Source organism: Solea senegalensis, unplaced genomic scaffold, assembly GCF_019176455.1.
Source record: "Solea senegalensis isolate Sse05_10M unplaced genomic scaffold, IFAPA_SoseM_1 scf7180000016580, whole genome shotgun sequence".
Lineage (NCBI taxonomy): Eukaryota > Metazoa > Chordata > Actinopteri > Pleuronectiformes > Soleidae > Solea > Solea senegalensis.
This window is the reverse complement of record NW_025321885.1, coordinates 287-23,125: the sequence shown is the minus strand read 5'-3', so window position 1 is coordinate 23,125 and position 22,839 is coordinate 287. Positions and strand designations below refer to the sequence as shown.

The 22,839-nt window shown below is 39.5% G+C and overlaps 1 protein-coding gene across 1 annotated transcript; it reads left to right on the top strand.

Annotated features, from left to right (window-relative positions):
* The first annotated feature begins 8,259 nt into the window (after window positions 1–8,259).
* On the top strand, window positions 8,260–22,619 carry LOC122763214 (NLR family CARD domain-containing protein 3-like). The gene is made up of 10 exons (XM_044018252.1): window positions 8,260–8,342; window positions 10,331–10,450; window positions 11,711–11,904; window positions 12,345–13,726; window positions 13,787–13,880; window positions 13,913–14,288; window positions 14,926–15,099; window positions 20,758–20,931; window positions 21,405–21,578; window positions 22,373–22,619. Exons 1-10 carry the CDS (start codon window positions 8,323–8,325, stop codon window positions 22,548–22,550), a joined length of 2,886 nt encoding a protein of 961 aa, XP_043874187.1. The 5' UTR covers window positions 8,260–8,322; the 3' UTR covers window positions 22,551–22,619.
* Window positions 22,620–22,839: the final 220 nt, after the last annotated feature.

The window sequence follows — 22,839 nt, the reverse complement described above, 5'->3', positions numbered from 1 at the left end:
GTAAGCTACATTTTTACTTTTATCGCTAAAGGAGGCAGAGGAGTAGCTAAACATGTGGCACACAACACAGGAGAGAGCAGGAGAAGGAGAGGGAGAGAGAGAAGCCATCGCTGCTAAGCTAACTTGTTATGCTAGCAAAGAAAGAAACACCGTACGTGATCTACATAAAACGAGAGTTCAAGCTGAAGTAGCGGGTGAAAGTATTGGTCTTAGTACTAGTATTAGTTATAAGACGAGTGTTTGTTCAGTTAATCGATCGTTCCAGTAGATAGAGAACTGCAGAGAGCGCAGGAGACACACAGCGTAACACCAGTGGAAACACAGGAAGTGACACAATACGTTACCGCCCCGTCAGAGACCGTCAACACCCATCAGATCAATCAAAATATCAGAACCTGACAGAATAAATTTGTCTGACTTTTATACTGCCCCTGGTGCTTTTTCACATGTATGGCGACAGCTGGAATGGACATAAAAGTCCCCTCATGAAAATGATTAAAAATCACAATAAAAGTAAACAACATTTTTCTAATTTAACATCTTCACTGTCATTGTGACAGTTAAATGTCTTGTTGTGTGGAGATTGGGGGGCTGCCTCCACTGCCCCCTACTGTCTGTCAATGGAAAAGCAGCCTTTCAAGATCAGGTCCGCTGACCCTTCAGAGTTGAGTTAGGGTTAGAGATCTACAGGGTTAGACCCTTCAGAGTTGAGTCAGGGTTAGAGATCTTCAGGGTTAGACCTTTCAGAGTTGGGTTGGGGTTAGAGATCTTCAGGGTTAAACCCTTAAGGTTTGGGATACCCACCCACGTTTGGGCTGGGCTAATCCAAAATAGTGAAAACAAGGGGGGTGTTCTCTGAAGACACGCTGTTACCTGTGAAACACGGGTGCTCTGAAAACACCCCCATTAGCACTTGGTACTTTTCTCCTGATTTGTTAAAGTTTTTATTCATAGGATAAACCCCTTGAGTTGTCAAAACTCGTTTTCGAGGGGGTCCTACACACATCACATCAAGATACAACAGAACTCAAGACAGTACAATAGGGAGACACAACAATACAGAATAAAGTCACAATAAGATACAATAAAATACTATACAATACAAGGACAAGAAAGACATACAAAATCATGCAAACATACTGCAACCAGAGTTTGGACAAATATACTAAAAGAGATGGTGACAAAGTCAATGAAAGCATTGATTAGTTCAAAATTATAGCAATTAAGCGATATAGAGGATCTAATGCCCACAGGTAAATGATTCCAATCATTAGGACCTTTAAACATAAATGCTTTTCTGCCTTCCTAATATGTGGAACTGAAAAGTAAAGATAACTAGAGTGTCTGGTCCAATAATTAGAGGTAGGTAAACAAAGTACTGTTTGAGATAAGTTGAAATAAATACACTTATATATATATATTGAAACCAGTGAATCTGTCGTCTTGTATGAGGAGAGGAAAGCTGGTACACTAGACAATGATGAGTATGATAAGGACAGTTGAGTATAAATCTGCAGAATCTGTTAACTTTAGTAAGGGGAGCTAGCACACATTTAGAGGCAGAAATATACACAATGTCACAATACTATAGGAAAAATGCATTGTGTGGCCAGTTTCTTCCTGACATTATAAGTGAAACATTACAATGAACACAACAATTCACTTTCTGTACAGTATGATTAATATGTGTTTTGAATGGCAATGTGGGATCCAGCCATACGCCAAGATATGTAACTTTTTCAACCTTCTGCAAAGGTGTGCCATCCTTACAGAGTATTGTACAGGAATCTGAACTGAATTTCAATTTTGAATTTGTGCCAAAGAACAAAGTAACAGATTTATTTTTATTGAGAAGTAATTTGTTTTGTGAGAGCCAATCTTCCAGAATATTAAAATCAGACTGAAGGGTGGCTTGTATTTCAGATATGTCAGATTTCGAAGTGTAGATGACAGTATCATCTGCATACAGTTGTACTGAAGAGTTGGTGAAAATATGTGGTAGGTCTTTAACAAATATAGAAAAGAGAAGGGGTCCCAAGGATGAACCTTGTGGCACCCCTCTTTCCTGAACCAACATATCAGAACATTTCCCATCTAGGACAACACATTGCTTCCTATTATGGAGAAATGAACTAAACCACAGAATTGCATTGTTAGATAAACCTACGTTATGGAGCTTATCTAGTAGTAGATAACGGTCAACAAGATCAAAAGCTTTGGTTAAATCAATGAATATTGCCCCAGTAACTTCTCCCTGACTGGCAGCAGTAAAAATATAATTTGTTATTTTCAGCAAGGCAGTGGTTGTTGAGTGATTTGATCTGAAACCCGACTGAAATGATGATAGAATATTATTAATCTTAAGGTATTCTGTCAGTTGAGTACAGACCAGTTTTTCCAGGATCGAACAGATGATAGATATAAGCCTGTAATTATTACAGTCTAAAACATCACCTACTTTATAGAGGGGAGTAATTCTTGCGTGTTTCCAGATGATAGGTATTTCATTTGTTGAGAATGATAGATTAAACAGATCTGCGAGTGGATACATAAGGACATTAGCTAGTTTTATATATCTATTTTCCAGACCGTCAAGTCCTGTACTGTTATTTCCTTTGGATTCCTTAATGACACTCAGAACTTAAGTTGGCATGATTTTTCTCAATGAGAAAGATGAGCTGACAGGCAAAGTATTATCACACCAGTTACTAACATATGAGACAGGAAAGAGAGTTGTATCATTGATTCTTATTGATTAATGGTATGCTTTACTTTGGTATTTGTGATAGATTTACTGTTACGCCAGAAATGCTTTGGATTTTTGAGATCAGAGTTCAGACATTCATTATAATAATTAGACTTAGCATTACGAGTTTTGACTTTGCTCTGATTTCTGAGTTGTCTATACACTTCCCAGTCAGCATTGTTTCTCGTCGTTCGGTAAGTTGACCATGCTTTGTTCCTAAGCCTAAAGAGGCTAATAAGTTCTGGGGTGACCCAGGGAAGATGTTCACCCCTGACTTTAACCATTTTCCACGAGCATGCCTGTCAAGCACTCCATTGTACTCAGTGTACAAATAGTCCCAGGCATCCTGTACATTAGGTATTAATTGGAATCGGTCCCATTTTATATTAATCAAATCATTGCAAAATAAATTAGGATCCATTTTCCTATCTTGTCTGACCTTAATCAACTTTGGTGGTGATTTAGGAAGTTTAATTTTCCATACACAGTAGATGACTGAATGATCGCTGCAACAATCCGACATGACATCGGATTCAATAATCCTATCTGGATGTTAGACCAGTATCCAATCCAGCAAGGAGCTTGATTTCTTAGTAACCCTTGTTGGTTCATTTATTAGCTGGATAAGATTCATCCCTGATAATTTTCTTTTAGTCGTTTCACATGATTTGTCTCGCCAATTTCTATTTCTATTTCTGATTAACCATAGACTGTATGAAATTAACATGGCAAAAAATCCAATATTCTTATGTTGAAGGTTAAAATTGATGTTGAAGTATATGAACTAAGAAGAACACATTAACACAACTAATGTTTAATACTTAAACGTATTAAAGATTTACATTAATAAGTAAACATGAGACAAGAGGGTCTCTTGGACACATGACAAGTCAGACCATACGTTGTACAATAGGCATCCTGTATAGGACAAGAAGCTTGAGGGTCTGTCTTGGATATGGTTAGTTAGGAAATATAGATGTCTCTTGTTTGATTAAATGGTGATATTGTCCAATTTAAAGATCATGGGACAGTATGGCATATCTGGACCCAACTTGTTTTCCAAGTTGTTGTATTATGGAAACAGGAGAAAGGCGGGTGTCGAAACATGTGATGCCTGCAAATAGGAGTGTTAGAGAATCTATATAGTGTTGGTTTTGCTTTTCTGAGGCAGAATTGTTCGGAGATTCGGCAGGAGCACATTCTCCCAAGCTGCTGTGGCAGCTTGGTTCTGACGCCTGACTTGTAACTAAATAAAATCCCTTTGTTCAGTGCAAGTCCTGTGTCAGTGAGGTCTTTTTCTGCATCATCAACTCATCACCTATCGTTCAGAAGAAGAAGGAAGCCTGACAAAAACGACAATGTAAACATTGGTTATTAATAAATGGGTCAGTTTTTCTCATACCTACTGTTGCTGACTATTGTTTTTCTGTTTAAGTAATATCACTTGATCAAGCCTATTCTAACATTCCACACTACAAAATAAGTCTTTAAAGTATGTATGATTTGTGCTGATATCGGATCGATATCGATATCGGACAATCGTCAAGGCTGCAATATCGGTATTGTATCAGAAGTGAAAAAGTTGTATCGGGACATCCCTATCGTAGATTAAGACTGGAGGAGCAGCAACAAGAGGCATGGTCAAGCTGACACGAAGATCACGCCTCCGTAAGAGCTGATAAGGTACGTGATCACCTCACCTCAGGTGACAGTTCTGAGGAAGGCAGAAGATACACGGCCAAAGTGGTTAGACAAGGTAAAACTTCCTGTTTTTCTCTTGATGTAAAAAAAGTGTCTTGTTGATGTTTTTGTCAGTGTTGGATTATGGAGATCTTTTATGAATGTTTCTGCTCAATGTCTCTGAAAGCTTGATAAGATAAGATCATCCTTTGACACTGTTTACCTACCGTGAGTCCCTGAGGTTTATTAAGGACTGTACAGTATCGACACACTTTTGTGAGTTCTACTCTCAGGAGCCTGTTGCACCAAAGTAGACTTAATCTGTGATACTAATCTATGATGGAATTTCTTTTATGTAATTTTTGATTAAAGCTTTTTCAGTTGGTGGTAGTTGGTAGTTTCATTGGTAGTTTATTTTGATTTTGCTTTCAGATACTGTGTAGTCTCTCGTTATCTTCATTATGGATAGTTTTTCCTAGAATCACTGCAGTGAACTTTAGTCTTCTTCAGTCCCGATAAACCTTCGCCTTAACAACCACTGATCTTTGTCACTCTGCTCTTATCATATTTTTTGTGGCTGTAAAAGTAAAAGCCCTGGTTTACTCTCTGGTGAACAAAGAAACCTTTCTTATTTTTCTGTAAAGTTAAAGCACAGTGAGACGTCCACATGTTGTTCAGGAAATGTTAACTGAGTCTGAGAATGTATGGAATCAGAGGAAACGAAACACAAATGTTTCTATTATAGACTGTGTATTCAAAAGAAAACTGTATTAATAGACTGGAATTTGACACTGGTTTTCTGTTAGTGTGTAAATATTCTTTGTTTTTTTAAATCAATAGAATTTTGCATCTTTATTGTGAACTTTTTATCATTCCATATCAAAACAAAAAATTTTATTTGGAAAATCTGAGAAATATAGCCACGAACATCGTTGTTAAGGTCACATCGCTTACCTCTACTGAACTGTAACAAAAAAGTGAGCAAATAATTCAAACAATAAGTTAAGCACTGACATAAAAGTGTGAAATATAAGAACAATAAAAGTGAAAGTACAATAAATTGTAAAGGTTTTAAAAGTCAAAATCTACTTCAAAAAGAAAAGAAAGAAAGCCCCCACATGTCAACAACTGATTGATTGGTTTAGATTTGATATTTATGATGCCACACCTGTGAAATCCCCTCGTTACTACAGCAACGGCTCAGAGGTCGACATTTATCACATTCCATTTATAGAGATTCTACATGAGTCATCAACTTTTTTTGAATCAATAAAAGACAGAAGTACTCGTGAGACACAATAAAGTGATTGAGGCAAAGTAAAACTTAACTATTTGCAGATGATGTTATTAAATGATTGGTGAAAGTGAGAGAAGACAGAAGGCGTTAAAGCAACAAACTGACGTGAAACTGATTCTATAAACCCACCAACAGACTGCCAAATAGTGAACTGTTCTATAAATCCACCAACAGACTGACTGCCAAATAGTGAACCGTTCTCTAAAACCACCAACAGACTGACTGCCAAATAGTGAACTGTTCTATAAAACCACCAACAGACTGTCTGCCAAATAGTGAACTGTTCAATAAAACCACCAACAGACTGACTGACAAATAGTGAACTGTTCTATAAACCCACCAACAGACTGTCTGCCAAATAGTGAACTGTTCAATAAAACCACCAACAGACTGACTGCCAAATAGTGAACTGTTCTATAAACCCACCAACAGACTGACTGCCAAATAGTGAACTGTTCTATAAAACCACCAACAGACTGACTGCCAAATAGTGAACTGTTCTATAAAAACCAACAGACTGACTGCCAAATAGTGAACTGTTCTATAAAACCACCAACAGACTGTCTGCCAAATAGTGAACTGTTCTATAAACCCACCAACAGACTGACTGCCAAATGTGAACTGTTCTATAAAACCACCAACAGACTGACTGCCAAATAGTGAACTGTTCTATAAAACCACCAACAGACTGTCTGCCAAATAGTGAACTGTTCTATAAACCCACCAACAGACTGACTGCCAAATAGTGAACTGTTCTATAAACCCACCAACATACTGACTGCCAAATAATTAACTATTCTATAAATCCACCAACAGATTGACTGCCAAATAGTGAACTGTTCTATGATTGTATATGATTATATATGATAATAAATGATAATATATGATGATTTAGTGCGTGTGAGTGAAGTACCTTAAAGTGATACTTGAGTAAAAGTACAAGTAAAAGTCTTAAAGTTTGACATTTACTGTACTTGAGTATCAAAAATCATATCTGATATAAAATGTAGTAAAAGTTGCTAGAAAGTACAAATATGTGGAATTGTAATGAAGTATATGTGCTGTAATGAAGTATATGTACTGCTTAATCCTGTCAGATTAGAATGGAAACTTCCAGCCTGTCATAACTCCAGTCAGTCGTCTTTTGTTTTTCCTAAATGTGAAGTGCGTCATGTTTTCTTCTTTATGTCAATTCTACTCAAGCGTCCAAACCGAAACATAAAGTCCCGTCAAACGCGAACACAATGTTAAATTACATTAAATAAACAATTTTAAATGATCATTTTGATAAAAAATTAATAATAATGTCATACATTCATATTATATTATATTATTATGAAAATAATGACATGATTTAGTAGGTTTAAGTACTATAAGTGCTTAATGGAAAGTCGTATGAAGTACTTTTACTGTGAACTTTTGGAGTAATCCAGGGTCAAAGTTGACTTGAACAAAACTGAGGTTATTCTTTTTTTTGAAGTTGTATCAAATCCACATTTCCTATTAATAGTTTATGGTTTCAATGTTATTGGACAAATTACTTTATTTACTTCATGCAAAAGTCGTGTGAAGTACTTACTGTGTAGTTTTGGAGTAATCCAGGGTCAAAGTTTGCAATTGCGATAAAGAATTACAATATTCGTCTATATTTGAAGTCGTATCAAATCCACATTTTTCATTCGTAGTTTATGATTTAAATGTAATTGTACTTAGTACTTTTTGATGTCCTTGATGAACAAATATGCAGTTAATAAGTAATCCAGGATCTAATTTGACTTTTGCTCTCAAAACTGAGCTCATCAGCTGACTTGAATGCAGACAACAGCCCTTCAGTCACATACAGAGTAGCCTAGCACCATCTACTGGCACAAATATGTAAGTGACATGAACAGCAGGTTTCATAAAACACCTTCTCTGACAGAAAACTCCTGATGTGTTACAGTTTTCTCTCGTGTGATCACTGGACTGAACACAGATCCACATCAGACGTCCTCCAGGAAACATGAAGGAGATTTTCCACTCAAACTGAGAGGTAACTCTTTAAAGTGCTTTCAATATGATGCTTTGAGTGGAGCAGTGATAAGTCAGTGAGGAGCTCATTTGCACAGACTCATGACAACAACAAAGAGAAGACGTGCTTTTTATATATGAGGTTTACACTTTACAGTAGAAAACAAGTTATTCTCTGTAAATCTGTATATTGGGACGGTTTATACATTCAGTCTGTCTGTAATGATCTGATGTGTGTGTTTGTGTGTGTGTCTGTGTTTGTGTGTGTGTTTGTGTGTGTTTCTCTGTGTGTGTGTGTGTGTGTGTGTTTCTCTGTGTGTGTGTGTGTGTGTGTGTGTGTGTCTGTGTTTCTGTGTGTGTGTTTGTGTGTGTTTCTCTGTGTGTGTGTGTGTGTGTGTGTGTTTCTCTGTGTGTGTGTGTGTGTGTGTGTGTGTGTGTCTGTGTTTCTGTGTGTGTGTGTGTGTGTGTTTCTGTGTTTGTTTCTCAGAATGACTGAAGTCCAGCAGATGAGTGGTTGTGTGGAGGAAGACGAGGACAGAGCAGAGTCTCCAGGACCCAGCGGTCTGTCTGTGAAGAGTAAGAAGTAACGATGGGATCCTCACAGACAAAGTAAGAGACAGTGTGTCCAGTGAAGCATGATAGCTGAAGATCATTTCAGGTGGCATTAATGCACCTTTCAGCTTTTTTACCAACTGTCATAAAAACTTTTCTTGTGACAAAACTTGCAATCAATGCACTGACAACAAGAGAACAACACACTTGGTTGTGCGCTAAACACAAACTCTAAATGCTGACTGTACCTGTAGAGCAGTGGTCCCCAACCCCTGGGGCACACAGAAAGAATACATAACTTACATTCTTTCCGTTTTATTTATTATCAGATTCTGAACAATGTTTTATTTTGAAAAATGACCGGATTCTCTCGCCACATCTGTCTATGTCTCACTCTGACACATGTCAACATGCTTGCCTCGGTCACACGTCACGGTCGAAGAAGAAGATCAACTGCTGGAGATCACAAAGTGACGGTGGCATTAAAAGTATGTTTGCGACAATAACTCTGCCGGTGTTGTGAATTAAAGTGATGGCAGAAAACCCAGAGATCTATGGAAGGAGACATATTATACACTATTTCCCAAGTTAAAATAGTTCCCTGGTGTCCTAATGAACATGTCTGTGACATGCTTTGGTCAAAGTACCATAAGGATGAAGCACCATAGCAGTTCAATAACCCTGCTAAACCCGCCCCTTCCAGAACGCTCGTGTAGCATGTACGCTACCCTAGTAAAGCACAGTTAGCATGAACAGATAGCTATTATTTAGATATGTTATAGGTTCAGAAGACTAAGTTTGGGCTAGGTTCAGAAGACTAAGTCTGACTCTAGGAGTGGAGAGGAAGACACAGAGCGCAGTTTAGTTTTGTGACACCATATAATTGTGAACCATAACCATATAAATATTTAACAACAAAAACACAAATGGCCATTCATACAAAACACAGTATGTACAGTTCATACTATATACATATTGACAGTAACTAAATTTAGAGAAAAGGTCTGTATTGAGGGGTGAATGTAGGTAGTGTATATGTGGGCTGTTAATGGATTGCAAGGGGCAGAAAGAGAGGAGCGGCTGCAGCAAGGAGCCTCCTACCAGCTTGACCAGAGCAGTGGAGGTTCAGTTAATCCTTCTAACAGCCTTCAAGCTTTGAGCCCAGACTATACCCTCTAGCTCGCCATCAACCAAGCCTGTATGAAAAACAGGTCCGATTAAATATCTCATGTGCACACAATAATCACAATACATATCAGTATATCAATCAAGTTCAACATTGTACAATATAATCAAATCAATATAAATAAATAACAATATTTGTTATATTTAAATATTTATCAGTCATTCCAGTAGCACCAAACAACTTAACATGCTTAACGTTTCCTGTGGTAGGACATATTCAAAGAACTAGGCATATGCCGCAACAGGTAGTGGCTAGGCTAAGCTAATATCATATGATTAGCGTAAGCTCAACTCAACAATTCCGTGACTTAATCAGAGCTAACACTCCGAATTGGGTCATCAGCGGCTCCGGTAGTCGGCTCCTATGTTTCAACTTTATGTTACTTTATTGCATTTAGTTTCAGAGGCTGTTTCTCAATATCCATACTTGTGCGTACTTGCGTACTCCCGTACTTGTGAAAACCCCATCAGCCTCAGTCCAAGTTCTTATCCAATTATCAAGTAAGCGAACAGCGAGGACGGTGGAGTAAATTTAATAATGCTTTCATTATGAGCGAATGTCTTATTATTACTGTTCTAAAAACATATATTCTATCACCTTGCTGGCAGCTGTGCCTCAGCTACACACTGTGTTTAAAACAAGGTGAGGTCGTGGGCCATGTTTGTATTATAACATGATATTTAAGTGGGGGGACCGCATGTAATCGATTAAGGGGCCGCATATGGCCCGCGGGCCGCAAGTTTGGCACCTGTGCTGTAGAGGATCAATCTTTACACAAAGATCAGCGACCACAGGCTGTAAACCTGAAATCTGCAAACAAAGACCATCATCAGTGATCATGTGATGTTTGTGTTTGCAGAGGTCAGAACCAGAGACAGAGAGCAGAGTCTCCAGGACCCAGCGGTCTGTCTGTGAAGAGTGACTGGTCTATGGACCAACCTTTACACTTCAGTCATGAACCTGGAGCCTCAGAGACAAAGTAAGAGACTCAATAAATAATGCTCTCAAATCAATATGATATGCTCTTGAATTAAGATAAGAAATAACCTCCATCTGTTGGAGGGAAACATCTTTGACTGGACTTTTGTGAAGGAAGAAGAACTAAATGTGTGTGTGAGCAACAGACTGAACTGAACTGATTCAGAATCTGATGAAACTGATCAATGAGTCAAACCATTGACGAGTCAGAGAGGGTGTGAGGATGAGCCTCAGGGTTAGACCTTTACAACAGTCCATGAGAACCACTGTGAGACAAAGCTGTAAGGATGTCTTCACAGAGACATGTCCACCTGTCCCTGACATGTCAGTGATAAAGAAATGTCTTCACAGAGACATGTCCACCTGTCCCTGACATATTAGTAATAAAGAAATGTCTTCACAGACGCATGTCCCTGTCGCTGACATGTTAGTAAAAAAGAAATGTCTCCACGGACACATGTCCACCTGTCCCTGACATGTCCACCTGTCCCGACGTTTAGTGATAAAGAAATGTCTTCACAGAGACATGTCCACCTGTCCCTGACGTGTTAGTGATAAAGAAATGTCTTACAGAGACATGTCCACCTGAGTTAGTAATAAAGAAATGTCTTCTGAGACATCCCACCTGTCCCTGACGGTTAGTGATAAAATGTCTCTGAGACATGTCCACCTGTCCCCGACATGTCAGTGATAAAATGTCTTCACAGAGACATGTCCACCTGTCCCTGACGTGTCAGTGATAAAGTAATATAAAGAAATGTCTTCACAGAGACATGTCCACCTGTCCCGCGCGATAAAGATAAGAAATGTCTTCACAGAACATGTCCCCGGCGTCACCCGTCCCCGACGTCGTTTGGTAATCACAGAAAAGTAATATAAAGAAATGTCTTCACAGAGACATGTCCATCTGTCCCGACCCCGTATGATAAAGAAATGTCTTCACAAGACATGTCCACCTGTCCCGACGCGGTTAGTGATGAAAAAATGTCTTCACAGAGACATGTCCACCTGTCCGTGACGTGTTAGTAATAAAGAAATGTCTTCACAGAGACATGTCTCCTGTCCTGGTTGTTAGTACAAAAAAAAATGTCTTCACAGGACATGTCCACCTGTCCCTGGCATGTAATAAAGTGTCACAAGAAATGTCTTCCCCACAAAGACATGTCCACCTGTCCCTGACGTGTTAGTGATAAAGAAATGTCTCCACAGACACATGTCCACCTGTCCCTGACACGTTAGTAATAAAGAAATGTCTTCACAGAGACAAGTTTGCTGTTTCTGTGGACAAGCAGACGTCCCGCTGTCCTCTGTGTCAGGACGTCTTGAAGGATCCAGTCTTCACCAGCTGCGGTCACTGGTCCTGCAGACGCTGCATCTCCTCATACCGGGACCAGTCTGGTCCACCAGGAGACTCCTGCTGTCCCCAGTGTGGACAGAGACCCAGACCAGGACCAGGTAAAGAGCATGAGACCAAACAGATCATTCACATTTGATATTCATCACTTTCACTTTCATAAACACAGACCAACAAACTTTTAAAATGAAAGAACAAGAGAAAAATGTTTCAAGGTGAAATCTGTTCCTCGTGTTAATCAAAGTGATAATGAAGATGATTCAGTTTAATCCTCTGCTGCCCCCTACAGGTTCAACACAGGATTGTTTACACTCATTTTCCAGCTTTTCTATTATTGTTGTTGTTTTCTATGCAGATGATACACTTTCTTTCACAGTCATCACAGTTATTCTAGAATGATTCCGTCTTTCAGAATACAACAATATCACATAAAGACGTGACACTGTCAGGGTTTTTTTATTAAAACACTTTTTTAGTTTTTCTGTGGCTGATGAAAATAATCCTCAGCTGCTCAGATTCTTTGTCGCTTGTCTTTCAGCAGATCTACTTCTGCAGAAGGTTCTAGATGAACATAAAATCAGTCTGAGGAGCAGATTTGAACATGTGACTGAAGGAACTGAAGGAACAGGAAGTAGAACCCTCCTGAACAGGATCTTCACTGAGCTCTACATCACAGAGGGACAGAGTGAAGAGGTCAATACTCAACATGAGGTGATGCAGCTGGAGACGACCTCCAAGAAGAAGATGGTCCACGACACTCCCAGCAAGTGCTGCGACATCTTTAAAGCCCTACCTGACCAGCAGGGGAGCATCAGAGTCGTCCTGACCAATGGCGTCGCTGGTGTTGGAAAAACCTTCTCGGTGCAGAAGTTCACTCTGGACTGGGCCGAGGGTTTGGAAAACCAGGATGTGAATCTGCTGATTGTGCTCTCGTTCAGGGAGCTGAACCTGATTAGAGATCAGCAGCACAGTCTTCTCTCGCTGCTCCATGTTTTCTATCCAACATTAGAGAAGGTCAGAGCAGAGGAGCTCGCTGTCTGTAAACCTTTGTTCATCTTTGACGGCCTGGATGAAAGCAGACTCTCACTGGACTTCAGCAGCAGGACGCTGGTTTCTGACGTCACACACAGGTCATCAGTCAACATGCTGCTGACCAACCTCATCCAGGGGAATCTGCTTCCCTCGGCTCTCATCTGGATAACTTCTCGACCTGCGGCAGCCAATCAGATCCCTCCTACTTGTGTTGACAGGGTAACAGAAGTACGAGGCTTCACTGACGACCAGAAGGACGAGTACTTCAGGAAGAGATCCAGAACTGAAGATCTGTCCAGCAGACTCATCTCACACATCAAGACATCCAGGAGCCTCCACATCATGTGTCAAGTCCCAGTCTTCTGCTGGATCAGTGCTACCGTTCTGGAGCACATGTTGACCACAGAGCAGAGAGGAGAGCTGCCCAAGACCCTGACAGACCTGTACTCAAACTTCCTGCTGGTTCAGACCAAGAGGAAGAAGAACAAGTACGATAAAGGACGTGAGACGAGTCCACAGGAGCTGACGGAGGCCGACAGGGACTTTCTTCTGAAGCTGGGGAGGCTGGCCTTTGAACATCTGCAGAAAGGAGACATCATGTTCTACCAAGAAGACCTGGAGCGGTGTGGTCTAAGTGTGACAGAGGCCTCGGTGTACTCAGGAGTTTGTACAGAGATCTTCAGAAGAGAGAGCGTGATCTTCCAGAAATCAGTCTACTGCTTTGTTCATCTGAGCGTTCAGGAGTTTCTGGCTGCAGTCTACATGTTCCACTGTTTCACCAACAGGAAGACAGAGGTACTGCAGGACTTCTTCAGACAAGAAGATAAAGACTGGAACACAAAGGTACTGCAGGACTTCTTCAGACAAGAAGATAAAGACAGGAAGACAGAGGTCCTGAGAAAACCTAATTTTATTAACAAGCTCTCCTCATTTTTTGGAAGAAAAATGGAGAGTGACTTATCTCTGGATGTGTTCCTGAAAGCAGCCATGGAGAAATCCCTTCAAAGTGAAAATGGTCACCTGGACCTGTTTGTTCGCTTCCTTCATGGACTCTGTCTCCAACCACAGACTCTTAGGATGGACTCTGTCTGGAGTCCAACCACAGACTCTTAGGAGGTCTGCTGGGTCAGACTCAGAACAGTCCAGAAATCATCCTGAGGGTCATTGAGAACCTGAAGAAGATGAACACAGAGAACATCTCACCTGACAGAAGCATCAACATCTTGCACTGTCTGACAGAGATGAAAGACCAATCAGTGCATCAGGAGATCAAAGAGTCTATGAAGTCAAAGAATAGAGGACAGGAACTCTCTGAGATCCACTGCTCAGCTCTGGCCTACATGCTGCTGATGTCTGAGGAGGTTCTGGATGAGTTGGACCTGAGCAAGTACAGAACATCAGACCAGGGGAAACAGAGACTGATTCCAGCTGTGAGGAACTGCAGGAAGGCTCGGTGAGTTCAGACATGATCAATAACATCATCGGTCAGTGATGATTCATGGTTGGTTTATCAAATACACACAGAAGTCAGTTCTTCTCATTCTTCTCAGTTTGTTTCTGGAGATGTTTTAAATGATGAAAGTGAAGATATGTCAGCTGGTTGTGATTCTTGTTTTGAACTGAATGAAAACACCAAATCACAACATTCTCTCAAGTCTCTGTTCATGATAAGACAGAAAGACAAGAGAAACCAACAGTTCACACAATGAACAAACACTAGGGGGCAGTGGAGAGAAAATCTGTGACAGAACCAGACTTAAACATATGCAGCATCTGCCTCGACCGGTTGTGGTGAAAGGACAAAATGGAGGACAGAGGAGAGGAGGGGGAGAGAAAGTGAAAGAGGGAGGTGAGGTAGAGACAGAAGAGAGAGACCAGGAGCAGAAATATAACAGTTGTGTCAGCTTCTAAGTTTAAACAGGACTTATGACATTTTTATACAACTACAATGTTATTGATGTTCTATTAATGAGACATAAACATTAGACTGATATCAACTTTAATTATAGTATCATATTAATAATAATGACAATACTACTGGTTTCAAGCAGCAACTTTGTCTAAAGTCTCATCTTTTATTCTTTATTCAGGTTTAGGGGCTGCAGTTTGACAGAGATCAGCTGTTCTCCTCTGGTCTCAGCTCTGAAGTCCAACCCCTCACACCTGAGAGACCTGGACCTGAGTAAGAACAAGCTGAAGGATTCAGGAGTGAAGCTGCTGTGTTCTGGACTGGAGAGTCCACATTGTAGACTGGAGACTCTGTGGTGAGTTCACTGACTCTCTGTTACTGTTGTACATGTCAGATGTTTAATCCACAACTGAAAGTCATTCATGTTGTCACATGAGTTGAATCAGTGATGGTTGTTCCATGTTTCCACTTTTTCTTCCCTCAGATGTAGAATCAGGATCTTTTCACAGCTGACCTGTTTTTTGTTTTCTAAAGTGTTTCAGTCGCTGTAGTTTTCACGTCAGTTGCAGCTTTGACCTTTTCTGACTGAACTTGAAGTTTTTCACTTTCTCCTCTGACACGTTCACATGTAGCCAATCAGAATGAGTGTTGTTGATGATGTCACAGCTGTGACTGTTTACAAACAAACAGGAGCTTCCTCTCATCTTCAAATCAGGGGGGTATTCCATCAAGCAGGCTAAAGGCAAAGCCAAGCTTAAATGGCCAAGTCTGGCTAATATGAGTGAGAGTTTGGTTCCATCAAAGAGGCTGAGATTAGCCCCAACTCAGTAACCATGGAAACTATGACTCTGGCTAAGCCTCAACCATGGCTAAGCCATAACTGTGGCTCAGGTTTCCGTTCCATCAATCTGAGCCTCAACCCTGATCCACCAAGGTGGCTAATGTGAATGCCAGCCATGTAACCATGGTAACTTATGCTGCCGGGCAAACCTGGTCTGTAGCAGGCTAAAAGTGAAGCTTAGCACCATCTATGATCAAAGAATGTCCAATAGACAGAAACAGAGACACACAACTGTCATGGAATGATAAAATAATATGTAAAACATAAAATATATAATAAAATGTATTAAAGAAATGATTCATACTTATAATTATATATTATCTATTATTTAGTACATTAAAGAACACTATCACCAAAATAAAATATAATAAAATATAATACAGAAATGAATACAAAATTAATTAGCAAAAGAAATAATAAAAGGAAAATGAGGCATTGAAAATAAAAGATTGAATATGTACACGAAACCACAATTAGATGATTGATTTGCTGTCACCTGCATTCACTTACTATAATAGGGGTCCTCGTCTCCATTGAATTGCTAAAATGATTCTAGATAAATAATAAAGTTTTTTTTACAATCAATAGATCTGTCATATGATTATTTCCTATAGAATGATAACCAACATTGCATTTCTTTATGTAATAATCTACCATCAATTGTATGATAAATGTGATGAGTCATGTAAAATACTTTGATTAAATGTAGCCTATTATTATCAAAAATGTAGGCAAGGCTACTTTATATAGCACATTTTAGCACAAGGTGATTCAAAGTGCTTTACATAAAATAAGATGAAAATACAACAATTCAACATATAGCATCTGGGACAAAATACAATGTGATCAGAAGGTTTTTCTCTGACGTGTTTAGGGCCGAGTATAAAAGTTTAAAAGTTGAAAGTTACAGGTCATCCAGGACTTAATGTCTCTGAGACATTCCTGGAGTTGAACAACCTGATTTATTTTATCCGGCCTCATTGATAAATATAGCTGTGTGTCATCTGCATAACAATGAAAGTGTATGTTGTGCTTCCTAATAATGTTCCCTAGAGGAAGCATATATAAGGTAAAAAGTATAGGCCCAAGCACTGAGCCTTGTGGAACTCCACGATTAACTTTTGTTTGTAGTGAGGCTTTATCATTAACATGAACATACTGGAATCTATCAGATAAGTATGATTTAAACCAGCAGAGGGCAGCACCTGTGATACCAAGAGTCTGCTCCAATCTCTGCAGTAGAATATTATGATCAATGGTGTCAAATGCAGCACTAAGATCTAACAGGACAAGTAAAGAGACTAGACCATTAACTGAAGCCAGGAGAAGATCATTACTAACTTTAACTAGTGCTGTTTCTGTGCTATGGTTTAATCTAAAACCTGACTGAAAATCTTCAAACAGGCCATTAAAGTGCAAATATTCACATCATTGATTAGCAACTGCCTTTTCTAAGATTTTAGAAACAAAGGGAAGATTAGATATAGGTCGGTAATTAGCTAAAATATCTGGGTCAAGGGTCGCTTTTTTGAGAAGGGGTTTAATAACTGCTATTTTAAAGGCCACATAGACCGGAAGCTCCAATTAACGCTGCGTTTGTGTGTGTATCTGCGTCATGACCTCGTTTATGAAACCCTAAAGTTTCAGAACAACAGTTCAGCCACTGCTGAGAAAATAGTGTTGTATTGTTTTCCTGGGCTCTGCGAAGCGGATCGGCACTTCCGTAGTTTGATGTCGTCATCAGAAATCCTCACCACTCCTCTCACCACCGTAGCGCCTCCTGGTGCGGGCACTAGTCCGGGCACATCCGGTTGCGTACATTCAACCGCAGAAGAAGAAGAACTACTCTCGTTGTAGCTGCTGAGATGCAGAGCATCCACCGTGCCAGAGGGGGAGCTGTGTATCTGAGAGCTGGCCTATCTATTACGTCACTTCCAGGTACCTGGCCAATCACAGGACAGTAGGAAAGCTCTCGTTGTCTGGCCAATCACAACACAGTCCACGTTCTGGGGGTGTGGTTTTGGTCTGAAACAGCGCGGCTGACGAGAGCGTCAGTAAGGAGATATTTTGATCGGCTCGTTTGCAGCGATTAGGAGGTTTTTAACCATGAAAACAAGTTAATATATGTAAGTAGACCTCCATAACTAACATATATGTGACCATGAAAACAAGTTAATATATGTAAGTAGACCTCCACTAACATATATGTGACCATGAAAACAAGTTAATATATGTAAGTAGACCTCCATAACTAACATATATGTGACCATGAAAACAAGTTAATATATGTAAGTAGACCTCCATAACTAACATATATGTGACCATGAAAACAAGTTAATATATGTAAGTAGACCTCCATAACTAACATATATGTGACCATGAAAACAAGTTAATATATGTAAGTAGACCTCCATAACTAACATATATGTGTGACCATGAAAACAAGTTAATATATGTAAGTAGACCTCCATAACTAACATATATGTGACCATGAAAACAAGTTAATATATGTAAGTAGACCTCCATAACTAACATATATGTGACCATGAAAACAAGTTAATATATGTAAGTAGACCTCCATAACAACATATATGTGTGACCATGAAAACAAGTTAATATATGTAAGTAGACCTCCATAACTAACATATATGTGACCATGAAAACAAGTTAATATATGTAAGTAGACCTCCATAACTAACATATATATGTGACCATGAAAACATATATGTATACCGAAGAGTTATATGTAAGTAGACCTCCATAACAATATATATGTGACCATGAAAACAAGTTAATATATGTAAGTAGACCTCCATAACTCACATATATGTCACCATGAAAACAAGTTAATATATTTAAGTAGACCTCCATAACTAACATATATGTGACCATGAAAACAAGTTAATATATGTTAGTAGACCTCCATAACTCACATATATGTGACCATGAAAACAAGTTAATATATGTAAGTAGAGCTCCATAACTAACATATATGTGACCAAGAAAACAAGTTAATATATGTAAGTGGACTTCCATACCTAACATATACGTGACCATGAAAACAAGTTAATATATGTGCAGACCTCCATAACTAAGAGATATGTGACCATGAAAACAAGTTATTATATGTAAGTAGACCTCCATAACTAACATATATGTGACCATGAAAACAAGTTAATATATGTAAGTAGACCTCCATAACTAACATATATGTGACCGTGAAAACAAGTTAATATATGTGGGTAGATCTTCCATAACTCACATATATATGTGAACATGAAAACAAGTTAATATATGTAAGTAGACCTCCATTACTAACATATATGTGACCATGAAAACAAGTACATCATATGTAAGTAGACCTCCATAACTAACACATATATGTGACCACCTAAAACAAGTTAATATATGTAAGTAGACCTCCATAACCAATATATACGCGGGACTATGAAAAACAAGTTAATATATGTAAGTATACCTCCATAACTAACATATATGTGACCATGAAAACAAGTTAATATATGTAAGTAGACCTCCATAACTAACATATTTATGTAAACATGAAAACAAGTTAATATATGTAAGTAGGACCTCCATAACTAACATATATGTGACCATGAAAACAAGTTAATATATGTAAGTAGACCTTCATAACTAACATATATGTGACCATGAAAACAAGTTAATATATGTAAGTAGACCTCCATAACTAACATATATGTGACCATGAAAACAAGTTAATATATGTAAGTAGACCTCCATAACTCACATATATATGTGAACATGAAAACAAGTTAATATATGTAAGTAGACCCCAGCACATATCCAGTTAATAAGGATAGATGAATTTGAGTTAATATAGAGCTGTTAATTAAAGGAAACACATCTTTAAACAGTTTGGTGGGGATAGGATCTAACTGACAGGTTGATGGCTTAGATGATGAAACTAATGATGTTAACTCAGGGAGATCTATAGGGGAGAAACTGTCTAACTGTGCACCTGGTGCTTCTAAAGCTCTTGTGCTAAAAGATGAGTCAGTCCCAATATGAGGGAGGAGATGATCCATTTTTTCTCTAATTGATGTTATTTTATTCACAAAAAAGTTCATAAAGTCATCACTGCTCAGTGTTAAAGGAATAGATGGTTCAGTGGAGCTGTGGCTCTGTGTCAGCCTGGCTACAGTGCTGAAAAGAAATCTATGATTATTCTTATTTTCTTCAATTAAAGAAGAATAATAGGCAGCTCTAGCTTTGTGTAGGGCTTTTTTGTAAGCTACAAAACCATCTTTCTAGGCTATATAAAATTCCTCAAGTAATCAATTGGTAGATTATTGTCTCCATATATTTTGTCCCTTTGATGGAGGATTTATATAACATGATGATGCTGAAATACTTAATTTTCTTTGTCACTTACGCATTCAACCTGTCGGCAATATTCTGCCACGCCACATCCCTCGCTTTATTGATTGCCGCGGTATTGCCCTTCTTTGGGATTATGTGGCTGTAATCCTCATATTACTCCATGAGGAGGGTTTGCTCCACTGCAGAGAACATCTGCAGTGTGGACTCATGGTCCAGATGTTGTCAACATGTGTCACAGCACCATGACGTTGGCGTGTCCCAACTGTCACATGACTCGTCATCTGGTGTATGTTTGGCGGACGACCGTGTCCCAGAATTCTTTGCAGCAATAAAGGTGGTGGTAATGCACCTTTAAGCTGGTTTACTAAACACAGATGAATCAAAGAATCAAATCAAGTGTAAAATATAGAATTGTAAAGATGTTGGGAAGAAGTGTGATTCAGGACTTTGAAGTGTAGAGGGCAGTATTGAACCTCTCAGTGTACAGCCTGCACACAGACTCCACCTGTTTCTGCTTCTTATCATTGATTCATTTCATTGAGTTGAACTTGATGTGAAAAGTGAGGCTGTGTTGAAATTCACCTGTGACTTCTTTGTCATTTTGCTGCTGTTTCTTTGCGTCAAACGTCTTTATTCTTCACGTTCACTTGAACTGAACCTTCACACACTCGTGTGTCTCACAGTCACATGACTCATGCTTTCTAAATACACTGTAGAAAATGTTCGGATACATTTTCATCCTCACAGCTGATATTTGACTCACACATTAAAATTCACCTGCTGAACAAAACACTTTTATTCTTTATTCAGGTTGAGTGACTGCAGTTTGACAGAGATCAGCTGTTCTTCTCTGGTCTCAGCTCTGAAGTCCAACCCCTCACACCTGAGAAAACTGTACCTGAGTGAGAACAAGCTGCAGGATTCAGGAGTGAAGCTGCTGTGTTCTGGACTGGAGAGTCCACATTGTAGACTGGAGACTCTGGAGTGAGTTCACTGACTGAAGCTGCTGTTGTTTTTTTAAACTTTCATTTCATTTACAGTAAACTCATTTTATTCACTGATGAATAAAATAAACTCCTTACACACACACACACACAGTTGTCTAAAGTCTCATGTTTTATTCTTTATTCAGGTTGAGGGACTGCAGTTTGACAGAGATCAGCTGTTCTTCTCTGGTCTCAGCTCTGAAGTCCAACCCCTCCACCTGAGAAGACCTGGACCTGAGTAAGAACAAGCTGCAGGATTCAGGAGTGAAGCTGCTGTGTTCTGGACTGGAGAGTCCACATTGTAGACTGGAGACTCTGTGGTGAGTTCACTGACTGAAGCGCTGTTGTTTTTTTAAACTTTCATTTCATTTACAGTAAACTCATTTTATTCACTGATGAATAAAATAAACTCCTTAAACACACACACACACACGCAGTTGTCTAAAGTCTCATGCTTTATTCTTTATTCAGGTTGAGGGACTGCAGTTTGACAGAGATCAGCTGTTCTTCTCTGGTCTCAGCTCTGAAGTCCAACTCCTCACACCTGAGAGACCTGAACCTGAGTCGGAACAAGCTGCAGGATTCAGGAGTGAAGCTGCTGTGTTCTGTACTGGAGAGTCCACATTGTAGACTGGAGACTCTGAAGTGAGTTCACTGACTGAAGCTGCTGTTGTTTTTTTAAACTTTCATTTCATTTACATTTGTCAAGACTGGCTCAGATGACTTGACAAAACAGCTACAAGAGAGATGCTGGCAATTTAACATTTATTTATAATCAACATAACAAGCTAAACCAAACATAACCTATATCTGTAATCAGGTGAATCAGTTGTAAATGCAGGTGTATGGATGTGTGTGAGTGTTGGATGTGAAACTAAGAACAAAACAATGTGAGCTGCAGGACGCCAGGCTGGAAATGGTGAGAGAGAGAGCACGGCTGGACTGTTGGGCTTTATAACGCACAGCCCCGCCTCCGTAGTAACTGCACACACCTGTGATGCATAGGCTTGATTGCCTGCCTGATTGCCTGTGTGAAACAAAGAGAAAGGGAGAGAGACACACCTACACAACCCCGGCCACTCGGGGTCGTCACACATTAAACTCATTTTATTCACTGATGAATAAAATAAACTCCTTACACACACACACACACACACACACACACACACACACACACACACACACACACACACACACACACACACACACACACACACACACACACACACACACACACACACACACACACACACACACACACACACACACACACACACACACACACACACACACACACACACACACACACACACACACACACACACACACACACACACACACACACACACACACACACACACACACACACACACACACACACACACACACACACACACTCACACATTGTTCTAAAGTCTCATCTTTTATTCTTTATTCAGGTTGAGGGGCTGCAGTTTGACAGAGATCAGCTGTTCTTCTCTGGCCTCAGCTCTGAAGTCCACCCCCTCACACCTGAGAGACCTGGACCTGAGTCTGAACAAGCTGCAGGATTCAGCAGTGAAGCCTCTGTGTGATCTTCAGAAGAGTCCAGACTACAGACTGAAGACTCTGTTGTGAGTAGAGTGTTGTTCTAATCACAGTCAGACAAACATCAGTGTTTCCTCAGTGAAGCTGTGACAGCACAATAGTGACAGACTTCATGATTGGACACAAAGACACAGAGAGACAACAGACGCGCCACGAGCTGCTGCTACTCACAGACTAGAGCTGAGCGCCTCACATGATGAGCGTCCATCAGCTGTTTGTAGTTTGACTTCATCACAGATTATAGATCCACTGTATCATACACTGTAAAAACAGCAGCACATCTTGTTTGGTTAGAAAACGTCAAAGTAGCCACTTTCAG

Coding starts and splice junctions, on each gene's coding strand:
- LOC122763214 (XM_044018252.1), top strand. CDS start 8,323: ATGGGATCCTCACAGACAAA. Junction 13,727..13,786: donor ATAAAGACAGGAAGACAGAG/GTCCTGAGAAAA, acceptor AGAAAAATGGAG/AGTGACTTATCTCTGGATGT. Junction 15,100..20,757: donor TGTAGACTGGAGACTCTGTG/GTGAGTTCACTG, acceptor TTCTTTATTCAG/GTTGAGTGACTGCAGTTTGA.